This window comes from Amblyraja radiata, chromosome 15, assembly GCF_010909765.2.
Source record: "Amblyraja radiata isolate CabotCenter1 chromosome 15, sAmbRad1.1.pri, whole genome shotgun sequence".
Lineage (NCBI taxonomy): Eukaryota > Metazoa > Chordata > Chondrichthyes > Rajiformes > Rajidae > Amblyraja > Amblyraja radiata.
The window spans coordinates 24,929,740-24,947,470 of NC_045970.1; the positions used below are offsets into that span (position 1 = coordinate 24,929,740).

General features: G+C 40.7%; 1 protein-coding gene across 5 annotated transcripts in view; it reads right to left on the minus strand.

Annotated features, from left to right (window-relative positions):
• LOC116981101 (SEC23 interacting protein) overlaps positions 1 to 17,731 on the minus strand; it is an 87,986-nt gene that overhangs the window by 30,585 nt on the left and 39,670 nt on the right. For all 5 annotated transcript variants that reach the window (XM_033033823.1, XM_033033824.1, XM_033033826.1 and 2 more), the window contains exons 15-17: positions 12,827 to 12,929; positions 5,552 to 5,737; positions 583 to 745 (exon numbers count right to left, since the gene is read on the minus strand). In XM_033033823.1, the coding sequence (XP_032889714.1) occupies positions 583 to 745; positions 5,552 to 5,737; positions 12,827 to 12,929 (452 nt within the window). The remainder of the gene's footprint in view (positions 1 to 582; positions 746 to 5,551; positions 5,738 to 12,826; positions 12,930 to 17,731) is intronic.

A 17,731-nucleotide genomic window follows, 5' to 3' on the forward strand; every position in this document is an offset into this window, starting at 1 on the left:
TGGATACTTTCAAGAGAGAGCTGGATAGGGCTCTTAAATATAGCGGAGTCAGGGGATATGGGGAGAAGGCAGGAACGGGGTACTGATTGGGGATGATCAGCCATGATCACAGTGATCGAAGGGCCGAACGCTGGTTCGAAGGGCTGAATGGCCTACTCCTACACCTATTGTCTTCTAAGGGAAACAACAATGATGGTGCTCCTATGGTCCTGCTACCCTCGCAAAGAAGATATTTTGATGATATTTCTTGAAAATTCTGCAAATACTACACTGTGCTACATAAGAGTTTAAAGAGTTAAAGTTTATTTCAAAACGTGTTCTTTCTAAAATTAATTAAAAACATTTTAATGTACAGTTTTAATATTTTAGCTTTCATTTTGATCTTACATTTGTGACAACCTCTGTTATACTTTAAAATATTTAAAAAATGAAGGTCATGCTTTTTTCTTAGATTCATTATTAAAGTGCTCAATGTGATTGGTTGCTCAATGACATCACATCGGAGCACGCCAGCGATTTTCTGGAATGGGGATTTGACAACAATCAATGGCACTGTTTTATTAAATAAAAATGTATTCTTACCAGTAACATAGGTGGCTCTGTAGAGCAAATAGATATTCATTGAAGCTCTCAATTGGTTTCTCCTGTAGAACATAATCAATGCGGTAGCCACCATTCAGCATTCCAATCTTCACGGCTGAATCCTCATCCTTCAAAGATTCTGGACTTTCCACCAGCTTTTGCTCTAAGTTTCATAATACAACACAAGTTTATCTTGGTATAATTGCCTAAGATGGTTTATTTCAAAAAGATTCAAGTTTGCCAAGATTTCTTTGTATGATATTATCTATAATATCATACCAGAATAACCTTCACAAAGATCCGCAAGCTGATGATTCCAGAAACTGCTAACCCAATTCATCTTATTTTCCAGGTCTTGATTCTTGGTCAATGGGTTGCAGCATTTCAAATACTCATGCATATACTGACCTCAATATGAACGGCTTTCTGCCTCCACCACTTTCTGCCTAGTTCCAGAATCCTGGTGCTAACTGACATTTTGTGTTTCCAAACTTCCCTTTAATCCTTTTACTAATTACATTAAGTGGATGGAAAACAAATAAAACTGCAGTTGCTGGAAATTGAAAGAAAAGCAGAAATGTTGTGAGAACTCTGTCAGTCAGATAACATCTTTCCACAGACGTTGCTTGACTGGCCGTTCATCCACCATTTCGGTTTTTGCTTTACTTTAAATTAAAGTTAACTAGCTGTCCTCCTCTCTAATCAGGGCAAAAGTTCCTTTCTACTCTCCCAAGTTTGGCATCTCATTTTAAAAAAAAAGAAAACACACCCCCATCAACCTCCTTTCTTCCAAATAGCCCCAACTTAACCAACCTACTCACATAACTAATCTTTTACCCTGGCAAATCTCCTCCAAATCCTCTTCAGTGTTACCACATCGATTTCCGTAACCTAAACCAGGAAAATATGCAAGTCTATTTGTAGCAGAACAAGCATCTGCCGGTTATATAAAATGCAGCCCATTCGTCACGGATGCTGCCTAACCCATTGAGTTACTCCAGAATTTTGTGTCCTTTTTTCTGCTAAATACCTGCATACTGCACCGTCTTCTTGACACTTGTGACAATTATGTTTTCTTCAGGGATCTATGGATATGCACTCCAAGGCTCCTCTGATCGCCTACCATTATAGTGTGTTTACTTGCTTTATTTGCTCTTTCCCAAATGCTTTACCTTGCACCTCTCCAGCTTACCTTACTAAACCTGCATTGCTAATTCAGTACAAAGTGGGACAATCTCTGAACATTAATTTGGTGATTATTTGGGTTAATATTAGCAGCTATGAAATACTCGTCGTTTTTTTTTAACAGATACAGCTCTGTGGCTTTCTCAACTCTGAAGGTCTGTTTGTAGCTCATTCAAATCAACCAGTTTAAGTTTTAACCATAATGTTCCATTCTGGTTGATGAATGGAACTACTCCAAGGTGTCTGGAGTAGTGAAAAGGTAGCAGTCAGTTTTAGTGTGGAATGCATGGTCATGACCAAGTAAAAGAATGATAGGAAATAATAAAAGAGCAGGGAAAGCAGCTTTAAAACTGTAATCAGTGATGTATTCCATTACTTGACTGCCCCTTTACCCATGAAATGTGTAGATTACATAGAAGTATAAAATTGAAAGTAATATATGGTGTTTGGTATGAAGTGTGCAATATGCCGTGGTTGCATTAACTAAGGATTGCTCCAAATTTTTGTGCACAATCTTATCATTTGTAACGGTTAGAAGCACAGAATTCAATGTCTTTATTGATTGTTCAATGCATACAGCGAAAATATCAAATAATCCAATTGGAAATCCATTACATTTTGCTGCTTATTTCACCTGACTCCAGCTAACCCACATTGCAATACTGTTACTATCCCGTAAAGTGATCATGTTCTATTAATTTTTTTTTCACGTTAGGTGAACAATTTACTTTTTACTTTTGTCTATTTTACTTTTTTCCCCACTTAATCATAAACATAGTCAAGAAATTAGATGAACAAGATAAATGTTATCAACATCGGACTTTGATAAGAAATTTCCATTTTGTCGCTAACTTTAAATTAATTTTATAGCTTGTATAGGACAGGGAAGGATGAATAGATTATGAAAGATGTGGAGCAGAGCTGTAGTTTGAAATTAATTAAGCCGACACGCAACTGACAGCCTAACAAATCTTATGTCCTTGGATAAGCCACTGCCAGTGTTATTGTGCTGTCTGTGCTTTGCCATTATGGTATTCCATATACAGAAACATCCACAATACTTTTCAAATAACATTAGGAACATTACATGCGGCCAGATGGCTAATAACTAGGAAGTATGTTCTACACTTCTTTCACTTGTTCTTGATTACGGGTAGACTTGCTACCTTACAGCGCTTGCAGCGCCAGTGACCCGGGTTCAATACTGATTACGGGTGCTTGCCTGTTCGGAGTATGTACGTTCTCCCCTTGAGTTTTATCCGAGAACTTCGGTTTTCTCCCAAACTCCAGAGACTTACAGGCTTGTAGGTTAATTGGCTTGATGTAAATGTAAAAATCGTCCCTAGTGTAGGATGGTGTTAATGTGCGGGGATTGCTGGATGGTGTGGGCCGATGGGCCCGTTTCCACGCTTTCTCTAAACTAAACTGTTTAGGTTTATTATTGTCACAAGGCCAACTTTGTTTTGCATGCTAGCCAATCAAATCAGATAATTCCTTCACTCCAGAAATGCTGCCTGTCCTGCTGATATACTCCAGCATTGTGTGTCTACCTAAATCAGATAATACCATATATAAATACAATCAAGCCAAACTCAAGTACAGTAGGTAGAGTTAAGGGAAAGATACAGAGTGTAGAATATAGTTAGCTTTGTAACTGTGCTGATAACATGTTAATCACATTTTGTTGGTATTATTTGATGGATAATGAGCTCATTGATCAAAGTACTAATTTTTATTTTTTTTAATGAAAGTGCTGGAACAATTCACCAGGTCAGGCAGCATCCTTGGAGATGGACAGGTCACGTTTCAGGTCGAGACCCTTCTTCAGAGCCTGAACCACCGAGTTACTCCAGCATTTTGTGTCTTTTTTTGTAAACCAGCTTTTGCAGTTTCTTGTTTCTAATGATGAAACTGTTCTGCCCAAAATGTTACTCAGCTTCCAGGTGGTTGTCGTGCTTGCACCCAGAGGTTGGGGATGGTCCAGCTCAATTTTCTCTAGGTCAATATAGGGTGCAAATAATACCAGCTACTTTTTAATATATATATCCTTCTGTTTTTAAACTTCTGCCAGAACCACCACCATCGCTTATGTTATTCAGTTTCTTATTATCTGCCCCAACACAGATGTCCTCTCCTTCCTTCCCCTTTTTAATTGATTTTTCTGACTTGGATTGTGTTTAACCATTACTTCACTGCTACCTGCAATACCTAAATTCCATTGACATCCTTCAACATATTTTGAAACACCATCAACAAAATATGTCAAAACATTATTCATCAAGACAGAGACTGCCAATGTGATTACACGGTTGAGACAATCCAGATAGCACCAGTGTCCCATCCACCCTCACTCTAAATATTAATTCCATGCAGGTTTCCTTTCAGCCATCCTGCCATGTTCAAGGACACCTCAACCATGAGAACTACTTTGTTTCACTTGGTTTTCTTCACGTTCGATTTTCTACAAACCGCTACCTTACATAGTTAATAGCCCTTCGTCACAGATTGCATTAGTATTATTCATCAGCTAAGAGGAGGCTGACGAGAGATTTGGTAGATGAAGACAAAGAAATGGACAGAGTGGATTGTAGGAGGCAGTTTCCTTTGACTGATGAGCAAAGGAATAGAGGTCACCAATCTAGGGAATAGTATGAAGTACGACATGTGAAAAGCATTTTAATCCAGCATGTGGTTGGAAATTGAAAGGCTGACATAGTCCAACTGTGGCTTTCATGAGGGATCTGGATAAATATGAAGACAAATTGGCATGACTACAAAGAAAGGATTGATAGAGAGCTGCATGAACGCAGTGAAATGACTGACCTCCTCATATTCTGTAATCATTCTAGGATACTGACAGAGCGAGATCTACTCTCTCTCTCCACTGACCTGAGTGTGACTTGACCTTCAATGTTGTGCGTACAGCGTTTCCACGGTTTCTTTTCATCCACATTAGTTCCCCCCCGTACTCCCATTTCCTCTCGTATCCAATAGATATGTAGGTTGGTAGGTTAATTGGTAGCTCCAAATTTCCCCAAGCTTAGGTGGATAATAACATTGTTAGGACTGTGTGGGGAGAATAGGTGATGTGGAAAATTGGTGGGGGGGGGGGCGGGAGAGAGATAGAATAACTCGATGAGTAGCCATTGACTCAATGTGCAGAATAGTTTCCTTCTACCTCATAAGGAAATAAAGAAATGCCTCAATGATTATGATTGGTCATATGATGACTCGATCTGTTCTTGATATTCCATAAACCTGAGCATACCTTTGTACTCTTCCCCCAGTGAAGGCATCCATTATCCGATTCTGGCATGTTTCAGTTCCCTCTTTGTCAAACAAAACACCACAATACTCTCTGCAATAGTTCAGCTTCCACGTTTCTTAACCCTACTCCCATTCCAACCCACCAAGAAGCTATACTTTAAAACACAAATAACTTGTATTTAATTATTAAAATACATATTAAGATATACTTTATCACAGCTACTTAAGCACAAGTTGGAATAAAATTGCACGATGAAAACATGTAATTCTGCATGTTAACTGCATAAAAGCGTTTGCAAAACATCACAAAACCTGCCTTTATCAACTGAAAAATAATCCACTGCAGTAAGTGTATATGACAGGTAAAGATTAAATGTTTTCTTAATAGTGCATCTGAATTCGTACACAAGTATGTGGGGAAATCTGCAGATGCAATAAATAATACTACTTATTTGGGGAAAACATTGGATACAATTGGTTCATATATCAACAGTTAATGGAAGAGAGTCTAATTTACCTTCCTCCACATGCTTTTCTTCCTCTTCTTTAATTTGGTTGGCTACCTTCTCTAGTTCAGCTTGTAGCTGAGTTGAAGAAGTATGGGCACGTGCAAATTCATTCAGTGTCTGCCAGGCATTCTTCAGAGAGCTGATGAAGCCTTGCTTTAAATCGGAACCCATGCGGGACAAACTTTCTTTCAACTCTGCAAAAGAAAAGATAGTAAACGACTCCATTATCTACTCAGAATTCTTACAAGTAAAACCAATTTCCATCTTGAATGAAATTCTGGCAACTCAGCTATGAGCAGAAAAATTACTTTACCGTGACATTACATGCAGCATCTTTGGAGATTGGAGACTCATGTCATATAGTCATTGGTGCTAATTTTGCTTGTACAATAAAGGATGACTGCTTCAATTTCTCTTAAGCACCATTTCATATTTCCTTGTGGTATATGAACCAGCCATGCAGCCCATTGCTTCTCTGCTGGCTCTCAGACTAACCCCAGCAATTACAGTGCCCCAGTTACTCTCACTGCATCAATTGTCCACCACACTTTTACGCTAGGGGCGATTTATGAAAGCTGATTAACCTATCAGCTAACATGATTTAAGGGAATGAGAGAAATTCAGTCATAGGGAGAAGGTGCAAACTGCACACAGACAGCATCAGGAATTAGGATCATATGCAGTTTGCTGGCTCTATGAGGCACCAGCATTACTTGCCATGCAACCTGTATCAACTTTTCACTTTTATAGTAATCCGATCTGTTGTGCATTTCCAGCACTAAGTTTTCATTTTAGAATCTCGATATGTCAGCTGCATGGGGATACATCAAAAACGTCATCAAAAATATACAGGGTTTTTTTTTTTTACTGATTTCTAGTTTTACTACCGTTTGTTTGTGCTTAAGAAAAAGCCACCTCATTAAAATCATTTTCAATCTAGCTTTGGTAAATTGATAAATAATTGCAAGAGAAATGACCCAATATCGGCATTGGTAGCTTTAGCTCTTTAAATATAAAAATGTTAAATTCTTTGCATGCATTTATTGCATTTTGACAAGCTGATGAAAGTGTTTGACAATCCAGTATAAAAAAGCTGCAAACATCTTTCAGAAATCACACATTTGAAACGTAGCTGTTATTCTTAAGTGTAATGCTATCTTGAGTGAGAAACTGGAGTCTGCATACATTCAACCATACTGTGACCAAAACACATGGTTTTATTAGTCCCACAACTACAATCTGACCTTTTGTTAAGAAATAAAAACACATCTCATCTTTCAACCCATGGGAGAATACTTTAGGTACAGCAACGTAATTCATTCGGACCAGGCATTCGCCACTTCAGGCTCAATAATTTAAGTAGTGATGGGAAAGCAATTTTATTTCTACAACTCTTTTTAATATTTGTTCTTTTCATGACATGGCACAAATTAAATAAGAAGGTTTTTTTTAAATACAAAAAAGGAAAACATGAGACAATATATTCAATAAATGATACTGAATGCAACCTTTTAAAACTTGAAAGAATGCAAGAAATTCTTCCTTAATATGAATAGTTTGGTTGAGAAAATGAAACAAAGGACATAGGCACTGTTATATTTATAAAAATCATTAATGTTAGATTAAAAACAGGGCAAGATAATGAAGTTATCTTATCCAGGAAATAAATTAAAAGAAACTACTTTCACCGTAGACTTTTGTTAGGATAAAATGTTGGAAAATTATAACAGAAAGATTAGAAAGAGAAAGTGAATGGCAAGGAAGGAATAGACAATAGACAATAGGTGGAATAGGTCATTTGGCTATTCAATGTGATCATGGCTAATCATCCTCAATCAGCACCCCGTTCCTGCCTTCTCCCCATATCCCCTGATTCCGCTATTTTTAAGAGCCCTATCTAGCTCTCTCTTGAAAGCATCCAGAGAACCTGCCTCCACCGCCCTCTGAGGCAGAGAATTCCACAGACTCACCACTCTCTGTGAGAAAAAAGTGTTTCCTCGTCTCCGTTCTAAATGGCTTACTCCTTATTCTTAAACTGTAGCCCCTAGTTCTGGACTCCCCCAACATTGGGAACATGTTTCCTGCCTCTAGCGTGTCCAAGCCCTTAACAATCTTATATGTTTCAATGAGATCCCCTCTCATCCTACTAAACTCCAGAGTGTACAAGCCCAGCCGCTCCATTCTCTCAGCATATGACAGTCACGCCATCCCGGGAATTAACCTTGTAAACCTATGCTGCACTCCCTCAATAGCAAGAATGTCCTTCCTCAAATTAGGGGACCAAAACTGCACACAATACTCCAGGTGTGGTCTCACTAGGGCTCTGTACAAGTCTCACGAGGGCTCTGTATCACGTAATCAGCTTTTATTTTCTACAAATGAAATTCAGCACACTACAATAGGAATTATGGAATAAATTAGATTAAACACTTCTTAAACATGGTGCATTGTTTGGAATCAATAATGTTGGGAAAAGTGAGAGATGGTCTGAATGAGTATTAAATTAGCGTGAAGCAATAGGTGAATACAGATGATAGAGTTCGTGAAAGCTGGTGATTGAACGGGGAAGGGTGATGTTGGGGATCATCTTTTAGACAGAAAAGGTAATTGAATAGTTTGAGACTTCCAACTTAACTAAATGTGACCAAAATAGCTTTTTTAAGGCTTTAAACGGGGCATTTGCCTGCAGATGCATGGAAACAAGAATTTAATTTTAAAAGAACGATGATTTTAGCGGCTGTCACTCAAATCCATTTGGATACACAGTCACTATGAGCAACAGACAAGCTCATTCCAGCATCAACTATATTTTAACAGAATAATACACATCTCAGGCAACAGGGAGAGTGATAAGAATGTGGTAGAATCTGACATAATATGAATTTCTAATTATCAATATAGGATTTTGACATTTTTATTATCTATTGCATTATCATACAGTATCAGACAAAACTCCCATGAAAATATGCATGCATTTGATAACACTCCCAGGGTTTCAATAGATACTTCAGATTTTCTAGGTCAGGTTATAACAAAGAGATTGGGCAGGTTTTTTTTTTTTTAAAGATCTCTCCATGGAGCAAATAAAACAAAAACTATTAGGTAAGTCTAATAAATAAATCTCAAATTAGATTTTAGGAAATAGCACTTTAATAAATAGAAAATTCATGATAAAAATATTAAATTTTGATTAATAGCATTATCATTATCAGCAAGTTTAAGAAAAAACTGCAGATGCTAAAAAATCGAAGGTAGACAAAAATAATGGAGAAACTCAGCGGGTGAGGCAGCATCTATAGAGCAAAGGAATAGGTGACGTTTCGGGTCGAGACCCTGCCTCAGACTGATGCGAAGGTGGGGGGGGGGGGGGGGGGGGGGCGCACAAAGAAGAAAGAAGAAATCACTATCAGCATTATCACGAAGTCATGCCATGAGAATGCCAAGATATGTAATAAAGCGCACGCTTGATATCTGACAATCTGTGACCATGGAATTAATTTTGCACTGGGCAACATATAAATACCTTGCAATTTTGCATTTCTGAACTTACCATTGTAATTGAATCAATGCAGTTTTAGGGTAAAGATATTATTGAGCATAATAATCCTAACTGGGTTACAAATATTTGTCAGGGAAGGAAATTTACTGCCTTTAGTTGGTCTGAGTTAAATATAACTTCAGGTTGCAGTAACCTGTTTGATTCTTACGTACTTACTGGAACAGCCCAGCATATAATTTACCTATATCCAGAGCATCCAAGTTTTGTCAGAGCATTTCAGTATTCTAGTACCTGAAAATCAGTATTTTACTGAGGAAATCAGTATTTTTACACAGTGCCATTTTGCTGAAAATATTTTTAAATGTGTTTTTTTAATGTGCAGTCATACCCATGTAAGAGTACAAGAAAGCATAACTTTGCTACCAATTGACGTCTTCTACGCACCTTACTTGACAGTGCATTCATTGCCATCTCTTTGTATCTGTTTGAACGGCTGCTTCCTGCTTTTAACACCAGATGTAGAAGCCATTTTAGAAGCATCCCTCTCCCTCCCTCGCTCCCTCTCTCTCCCCATCCCTCTCTCCCCCCTCCTCTCCCTCCCCCCTCCCTCCACCTTTCCCTCCCACCCACCCTCTCTCTTCCTTGTTTTCTCCTTACCTCTCTTATTCCCTTCCTCCCTCTAACCCTCCCACTCTCCCCTCTCCATCCTTTGGAATTCTCTTCCTAAAGGTTACTTGGTAAATCTCAGCCTCTCTTCCTCTTTTTGAAGGATTTGTTAAAACCTGCTCCTCCAAGCTTTAGACCTTAATTAAGCCCTTATGTAATGTAAACTTTTATTTGACAATGCTTCTGGGAAGAATATTAGGACATTTTATAATATTAAAAATACTATATCAACACATTTATCATTGTTATTTTGACAACTGCTAATCCACTGGGTCTCACAGCTGAGAGTGCTGCTGCCTCCCTCTATGCATAGTCAGAACCGTTTTCACAGGATGGAAAAAAAATCTAATACTAAAGGCCATACACTGTAGCTTTAAGGTGAGAGTGGCAAAGTTTATAGGACATGTGCAGGACATCTTTTGTTTGACCCAGAGGCTGGTGAGTGCCTAGAACGCACAGCTAGGGATAGCAGTTGAGGTAAATATGATCATGACTTTTAAGAGACTTTTAGATAGACAAATAGATATGCAGGGAATGGAGGGATATGAATTACGTGCAGGCAGATAAAAGGTGGTCTTGGCAACGTGTTTAGCACAGACATTGTGGGCTGAAGGGCCTGTTCGGTTTAATGTTCTATGGCTCGATCCTGACTTCCGGTGCTCTCTCTAATGCAGAAACCAACAAGGTTCAGTGAACAAAGTGCAGTGTGTCTCCACTCCAATTTGTTTGGTGGAGGACGGGCTGGAGGGTTGATATTCACTGACATAAAGCTAATCCTCTAATTGCATTCTCCCCCTTGGTCCATCTTTGTCAATTTCTGCCTGCTTGTCTTCCTTGTTTACTGAATTGCTCCTCATCTCAAAATAAAACCAGCAACAAATTCTGACATGTATCATCTCGTCTCTTTCTGAGTCCGAGTGTGTCCGTTTCTCCGAAGGGTGTCCAAGCAATATGTAGAGTTGGGAGGGAAAAAAAGTGATAAGGGACAAAGCTGGTGATTCAAGGAATATTGCAGGTTGACCTAGAGTGAGAGTACACCTAAATTCTGTATCCTATGAAGGCAGTACTGTGTCCTTGCCTAACAATTTGGGTGTGCTGGACATAAGAAACAATTTATATTTCAGAAAGCGAATGTGCTTTATAGGTTGTGAAAATATTGACTGTTTTAAATGGAACCACAAATGATTCAACAGGAATATTCAAAGAAATTTAACCTGCTCAAATTCAAATTTTGTTTTTTTTGGTAGAGCATTGCATTCAGATGACAATACAGGTGCACAACCTTTTATCCGAACATCCAAATAACGAAAACCTCCTAATAGCGGACATTTTTTCGGTCCTTGAAGAAAGGTCCTTGAAGACGTTCAACGAGGGCGGCCCGCAGAGGTGACAGCGGAACCTCCGGTCGGTCCTCGAAGAAAGGGGAACTAAATCCCCATTCATAAAAGAGAAGGTGAGGGTATATTGCGCGGGAGGGTTAATAATTGACAATCTGCTGCTGCCTGCCCGCTGAGTTAAAAAGTTCCCACGGTAGACTCACGATACACAGTGTATCGTGAGTCTTGCGTGGGAACTTTTTAACTCAGCGGGCAGGCAGCAGCAGATTGTCGCTCCTTTCAGTTTCACCTCACCTACACCCCTCTGCTTCCCGGCCATGTGTGTGACCCCTTCCCTCCCCTCTCCAGCTCCCCGCCCATTGCACCGGTGCGGGGGCTTTGCACTGTCTTCACGTCGGCGATGCCAGCAGGTCAGTGCCAGTCACCGGAGACGTCAGGACCAACGGGACACCGATCCCCAGGCCCACTGCAAGCACGGAGATCCCAGAGACCCACAGCCAGCAGCAGCCCAGCCCCGTTCCAACTCCAGAGGAACACGCTCCCTGTAGGGACAGAAGCTGATGGTGTGCAAGGTACGTCTTGTTCTTGGGGTTGCGGATGAGGGGGCGCAGCTCGGGCTGTGACGTCTCCGGCCACCCCTCTGTACAGGAGCTGAGACTGGGAACTGTGGGGTTGTTTGCAGTTGCAGAGGGAGGGGGCAAGGGCGGTACAGTTCCCAGTCTCAGCTCCAGTCCAGGGGGATGACCGGAGACGTCAGGACCAACGGGACACCGACTACAAACACGGAGATCCCAGAGACTCACAGCCAGCAGCAGATCTAGCCCAGCCCCGCTCCAACTCCAGAGGAACCCGGGTTGCGGATGAGGGGGCGCAGCTCGGGCTGTGGGCGAACTGCCACTTGTCGCTGTAGCGGCCCATCGGGGAGCGGGTTCCTGTTGGTCCTGACGTCTCCGGCCACCCCCCTGGACAGGAGCTGAGAGACGTCAGGACCACCAGAAGCCGCTCCCCGATGGGCCGCTACGGCAACAAGTGGCAGTTCGCCCACAGCCCAAGCTGCGCCCCTCATCGGGACACCGACCCCCAGGCCCACTGCAAGCACGGAGATCCCAGATCAGCAATTCCAGCCCAGCCCCGCTCCAACTCCAGAGGAACACGCTCCCCGTAGGGGCAGAAGCTGATGGTGTGCAAGGTACGTCTTGTTCTTGGGGTGGCGCAGCTCGGGCTGTGGGCGAACTGCCACTTGTCGCTGTAGCGGCCCATCGGGGAGTGGATTCCTCTGGAGTTGGAGGGACAGGGAGACACAGCGGCTTTTGAGCATGGTGGGCAATCACTTCCAAAGTTCTGCCCACACAGTCAGTACACCTCTCCTACACTTGTCTCCCGCACTAAGATCATCTCGCAGAGAATGATCCCAGCCTAACCCTCCCTATTCTCTCCTATTCTGCAAGAAAAAACTACATTGAAGACTCAAACTCGCGATCGAGTAACTGCCGGGATCGAGGCGCAAACTCGCGACCTTGCGGATATGAGCCGAGCACTCTACCACTGGGCCAGCCGTTAAAATCTACACTAAAAATCTTCCAATCCGAAAGCCGAAAATTTCCGAATTACGAAAAGTGTCTGGTCCCAAGGCTTTCGGATAAAAGGTTGTGCACCTGTAGCATATTATATTTTAATAATAATGTTGTACACAAATTTAAATGTTACTACAGAGTTCTGAATAAAAGGACATAATTACATTTACAGATTCAAATGCAACAAATGTAAAATAACTGACTTACCAAGGTGTAGTCTCTTTCTGCCTTTGTGATGTGGTACAAGGACTGGTTTTATATCCAAATCGGTGAGAATCATGGGCTCTATCCTGTATGCAACCGGATCCAACTGAGAAAATAAATAAGGTTTGATTATCAAGTAGCAGTTAAAACAACAGTGAAAAATTACAAATTTATCCTACAAGGGTTAATTCAATAAAATATTAATGGATTCAATATTATTTTACAGACTCACTTGAAATGAACAACTTTGTGGATTAGCAAACCCAAACCAAACCAAAGTCAATGATCACCATAATATTAAAGGAAAACATTTCCCAGAGTCATTTCCACATTGGAAAACAAACACAAAACTGAACAGTTGACACTTCGTCAACTTTTAAGCATTGTCGAAATTTTGCTTTAATTCCAAAAATGTATTCAAGACTGATGACAGAATAACTCTGCTGAAGATAAACACAAAATGCTGGAGTAACTCAGCGGGACAGGCAGCATCTCTGGCGAGAAGGAATGGGTGACGTTTTGGTACCCTTCTCGACCCGAAACATCACCCATTCCTTCTCTCCAGGGATGCTGCCTGTCCCGCTGAGTTACTCCAGCATTTTGTGTCTGCCTTTGATTTAAACCAGCATCTGTAGTTCTCTTACACAAACTCTGTGATGAGGCTGAGATGTGAAAACCGAGTTAAAGCAGTTATTACCCAAATTATGCAAGTACGATCCTAATAAAACAAACCTCTAATATATACAGATGAAAGCAAACTACTAGAAAAGCTCAGCAGGTCAAGCCGCTGCCGTAGAGAGGCAAAGTTAAAAGGTTTAAGGTCAATGGTTGCATGGGAAAGTATTATGGGAGTAGTTAGTGGCCGTACAGGAGCAAATCGGGATGTTACGAAAGGAACAATCTCTTCAGAACTCAGAAAGGTGGGGAGAGGGAACAATGTGCCTGGTTTTTAAATTTCATTGAAGGTGACAGATACTGTAGAGGATAATCTACAGTATACTGGTGCGAGGAGGAAGATGAACACAAAGGAATCTCTGCCATCTCTGTTCTGCCGGGATCTGAGCGAGGTGGGAGCAAAGTGCATGAAATAGAGCAGTTGAGGTTGAGACATGAGTGCATCCATTAGAATACAGGGGTAAGACACCAACAAAAACAGTGATGAGCAAGTTATCATCAGAACAGATACGACATGCCAGATGAATAGAATTTAAACTTAGGAACTAAAATGGGAAGAGGTGTGGTCTAGCTGAGGAAGTCTGCAGACCCATAGATCAATATTATTTGCTGTCTTGTCCGAAGATACAAGGTAGAGAATTTAACAAAGGGAAGAAGTGTCAATGTTGTACTTCATTTCCAACAAACTTGCCGCAAAAACGGAGCTAAGCTTCAGATCTATTGGGAAGATGTTTAATCAGTGACCACTTTGCAGACCAAGTTAATCCAAACCTCAATGGCTGTGCTGCAGTTTACAGACTGACTGGGTTTAAACATAGGCATCAAGACTAAGCTCCAAGTTATCATCAATGCTTTCACTGAAGTGCATGAGAGTATTGGTCCTACACTTGTCACACATGGAAAATGTCCATAATCAATCCGTCCCTGATGCACTGCGTTACCTTCTGTTAAAGTTCAAAGAATGATTTGGAAAAGTGGACCACTTCCCATATCTCAGTTGCATTTGGTTCTTGGTCCTCCAAAATATTCCAAATGAAATTTAAACTCTAGGTGGTGGAGGGAGGACTTAAGCCAGTAAGGGTTTTTGGGAAGAAAGAGCTACCTTCAATTTAGTTGCATCTGGTTGGGTAACTATGGTAGGGTGAAGATTATTCCATGCTTTAATTGTGCGGGGGAAGAACAAATTGCTGTACACATCTGTATTGGTAGCTGGAATCTCAAATGGGATCGAATGCACTTCTTGGCAAAGGCAGGCATCAAAGATGAAAATTACTGTCACCTTAAATCCAATCACAGCTATTGGTTGATCAGGGAAAAGGGCATTGGAAGATGAAGACCTCACAAGGATTGCTTAGCAAAATTAGATGAATAAAAAAGTATTGTGTGAAGCACTAAGATCACAATGGACCTAAGTAGTTATTCTGCGCTATAAATATTTCAGTATTTTGTAATATATATTGCTTGGAAATCTTTCAAAGTGATATGGAATGAATTGACAATACAAATCAAAGTGCCATTTCCAGAAAACTCAGCAATCTCATAAGTCACTCATATTTTAATCAAAAATCATTTTTATGTTGGGTCATGACATGTCTGGGCTAAATTGTAATCAATGGGGCAAGCAAGAGTGCATTTCCCAATTTTGTTCTCATTTGTTAGGCCCACATTTCCCACTTTGAGTTATAGTTGGAACAAAGCCACAATGAATGCACTCATAATAGTTCATGAAGTACTTATGAGTATTGAATCAACTTCTGTTACAAAAAAAAAAAAAGGGATTAAGCCAGGAAAATGACATAGGCATTAAATCAACAACAGCCGACACTTACAACCACATTTAATTTGAAGAATCAGTCAAGCCACTTGAGATAAATAATCTAAGATAGATAAACTATTATTTTATTAAAGCGGTAAATTAAAAAGAGGAAGAGTGTAACGAGTGAAGGAGTGAAATACAAACAGAGCAAATCTATGAATTAAGATCAAGGTTTTGAAGTCATTGAGCACTGACAGAGGATACAAAGTGAAAAGGACATTTCAAGAGAGAGATGGGGTGCTATTTCAGGTTTAAAAAATACAATCCCCCACTTAAACCTGTCTTTGTTGTTTAGAAGGTAAGCCAAATCTAATAATTAAGGATTCCAGGTGACAATAATTTAATCACACACCATTGTTGATTTATTATTCTCCTTCCATCTCTCTTGGGCAAGGCTTAAAAACTAATCTGCAGACTGGAGTATAGAATTTGAAGATTCAGGTTGGAAAAAAATCAAATCTCAAGGTTAGCAGAAACCTTATGCCACCCAAGAAGTGCACATACACCTATTTTAGGAAAAGTGACAGCACATTAATTCCTTCAAAAACAAATCAATACTCAATGTGAACCACAAAGATAAAGACAAGCAATATTCAAGTTGCAAGAATTATTTTTTCTGAGAATTGAGTATTACTTCTCCCAGATGTCATCCGAGAGAAGGTTTATACTTAAATATTTTCAGGATAGCCAATTTATTTTTATTACTGCATCACCTAAAAAGGTGAAGAACATAATCAATCCTTGCATTTCTGTGCCTACCTCTATAATTGACCACAATCCTATTTAGGTCTTTAGACATATACATTTGTTATCTATAACCTCACTCCCAGCTATCCCACTAGATTCATTTTTTAAATTCATATACTTGACATCTCTTACCCAATTTCAAATAACATCAACAATGTAGCTGGTTTAATTTAGTGATATAGTATGAAAACAGGCCCTTTGGCCCACCGAGTCTTTATTGACTGGCGATCACCCATACAGTAGTTCTATCCTACACACGAGGGATAATTTACAGAAGCCACCTGCAAACCTGCATGTCTTTTAAATGTGGGAGGAAACTGGACCACCTGGAGAAAACAATGTAGTCACAGGGAGAACACATTGTCTTCCAGACAGCATCTGTAGTCAGGATTGAACCTGGGTCTCTGGCGCTGTAAGGCAGCAATTATACCACTGTGCCACAGTGCTGCCCAAAATCTATGAAGACAATTACTTCTGTGAGGACTAAGAAGTTGCAACAGCATCTTGATCAGTTGGGCAGCAGGGCTGAGGAATGGTCAACAGAGTTTAATATAGGTTAGTCGAAGGTGTTGCATTTTGAATAGTGAAACCAGGGCAGGACTTTCAGTGAATGGCAGTGTTGTAGAGCAGAGGGATCTAGGAGGGCAGATACATAGTTCCTTTAAAGTGATATCATAGGTAGATAGTGTAGTCAAGGCAGCTTTTGGCACATTTGGACAGGAACATGGATAGGAAAGGTTTTAAAGGATGAGCCAAACATACGCAGGTGGGACGTGAAAATAAGGCATTTTGGTCTGCATGGGCAAGTTGGGCCAAAAGGCTTGTTTCCATGCTGTATGACTCTATATTCACTCCTGAGCTGTTGCTCCCATTATACAAAACATAGAAAATGACATTGAACAGTACTCCCCTTTAATATTGGAATGTCTCAAAACAAAAATCAGGAGAAAGCAAAGCCAAAACAGGCTTTAATTTTGGCCACATGGAAATGTTAAAATAAATCTTAACAGCAGGTGGAGCGAAGGTATATGTAAAGGGTACATAGGGGCAGGGAGCAATTAAAGAGCGCACCCCCAGAAGTGAGGACAGTACAGAGCTGGTCGGGGGGGGGGGGGGGGGGGGGGGGGCAGAAGAACAACTCCAGGACTGTTTGGAGTCTGTAGACTGGGCAATGTTCAAGGACTCGGCAACGGACTTGAACGAATATGCCACAGTCGTTACAGACTTCATAAAGAAATGTGTGGAGGACTGCATCCCTACAAAAACCTTCCGAGTGTTTCCCAATCAGAAACATTGGATGAACCTTGAGATCCGCACTCTCCTGAAGTCCAGACACAGGGCATTCACCTCCAATGATACAGTGGCCTACATGAAGACCAGATACGACCTTGGTAAGGCCATCAAAAAGGCCAAAAGGGACTTCTGCTCCAAACTGGAGGACGAGACAGATGTTCGGCAGCTGTGGCAGGGCCTGAATGCAATCACCTCCTACAAGGCGAAACCAGGAGGCAGCTCGAATGTCGGTGTAACATCACTCCCTGACGAGCTCAGTGCGTTTTACGCACGCTTTGATAGGGAGAATACTGATGCGCCTTCCCGATCCCCCATTCGCTGTGATGGCATTTCAGTCTCAGTCACAGAGGCCGATGTCAGGAAATCCTTCAGAGGGA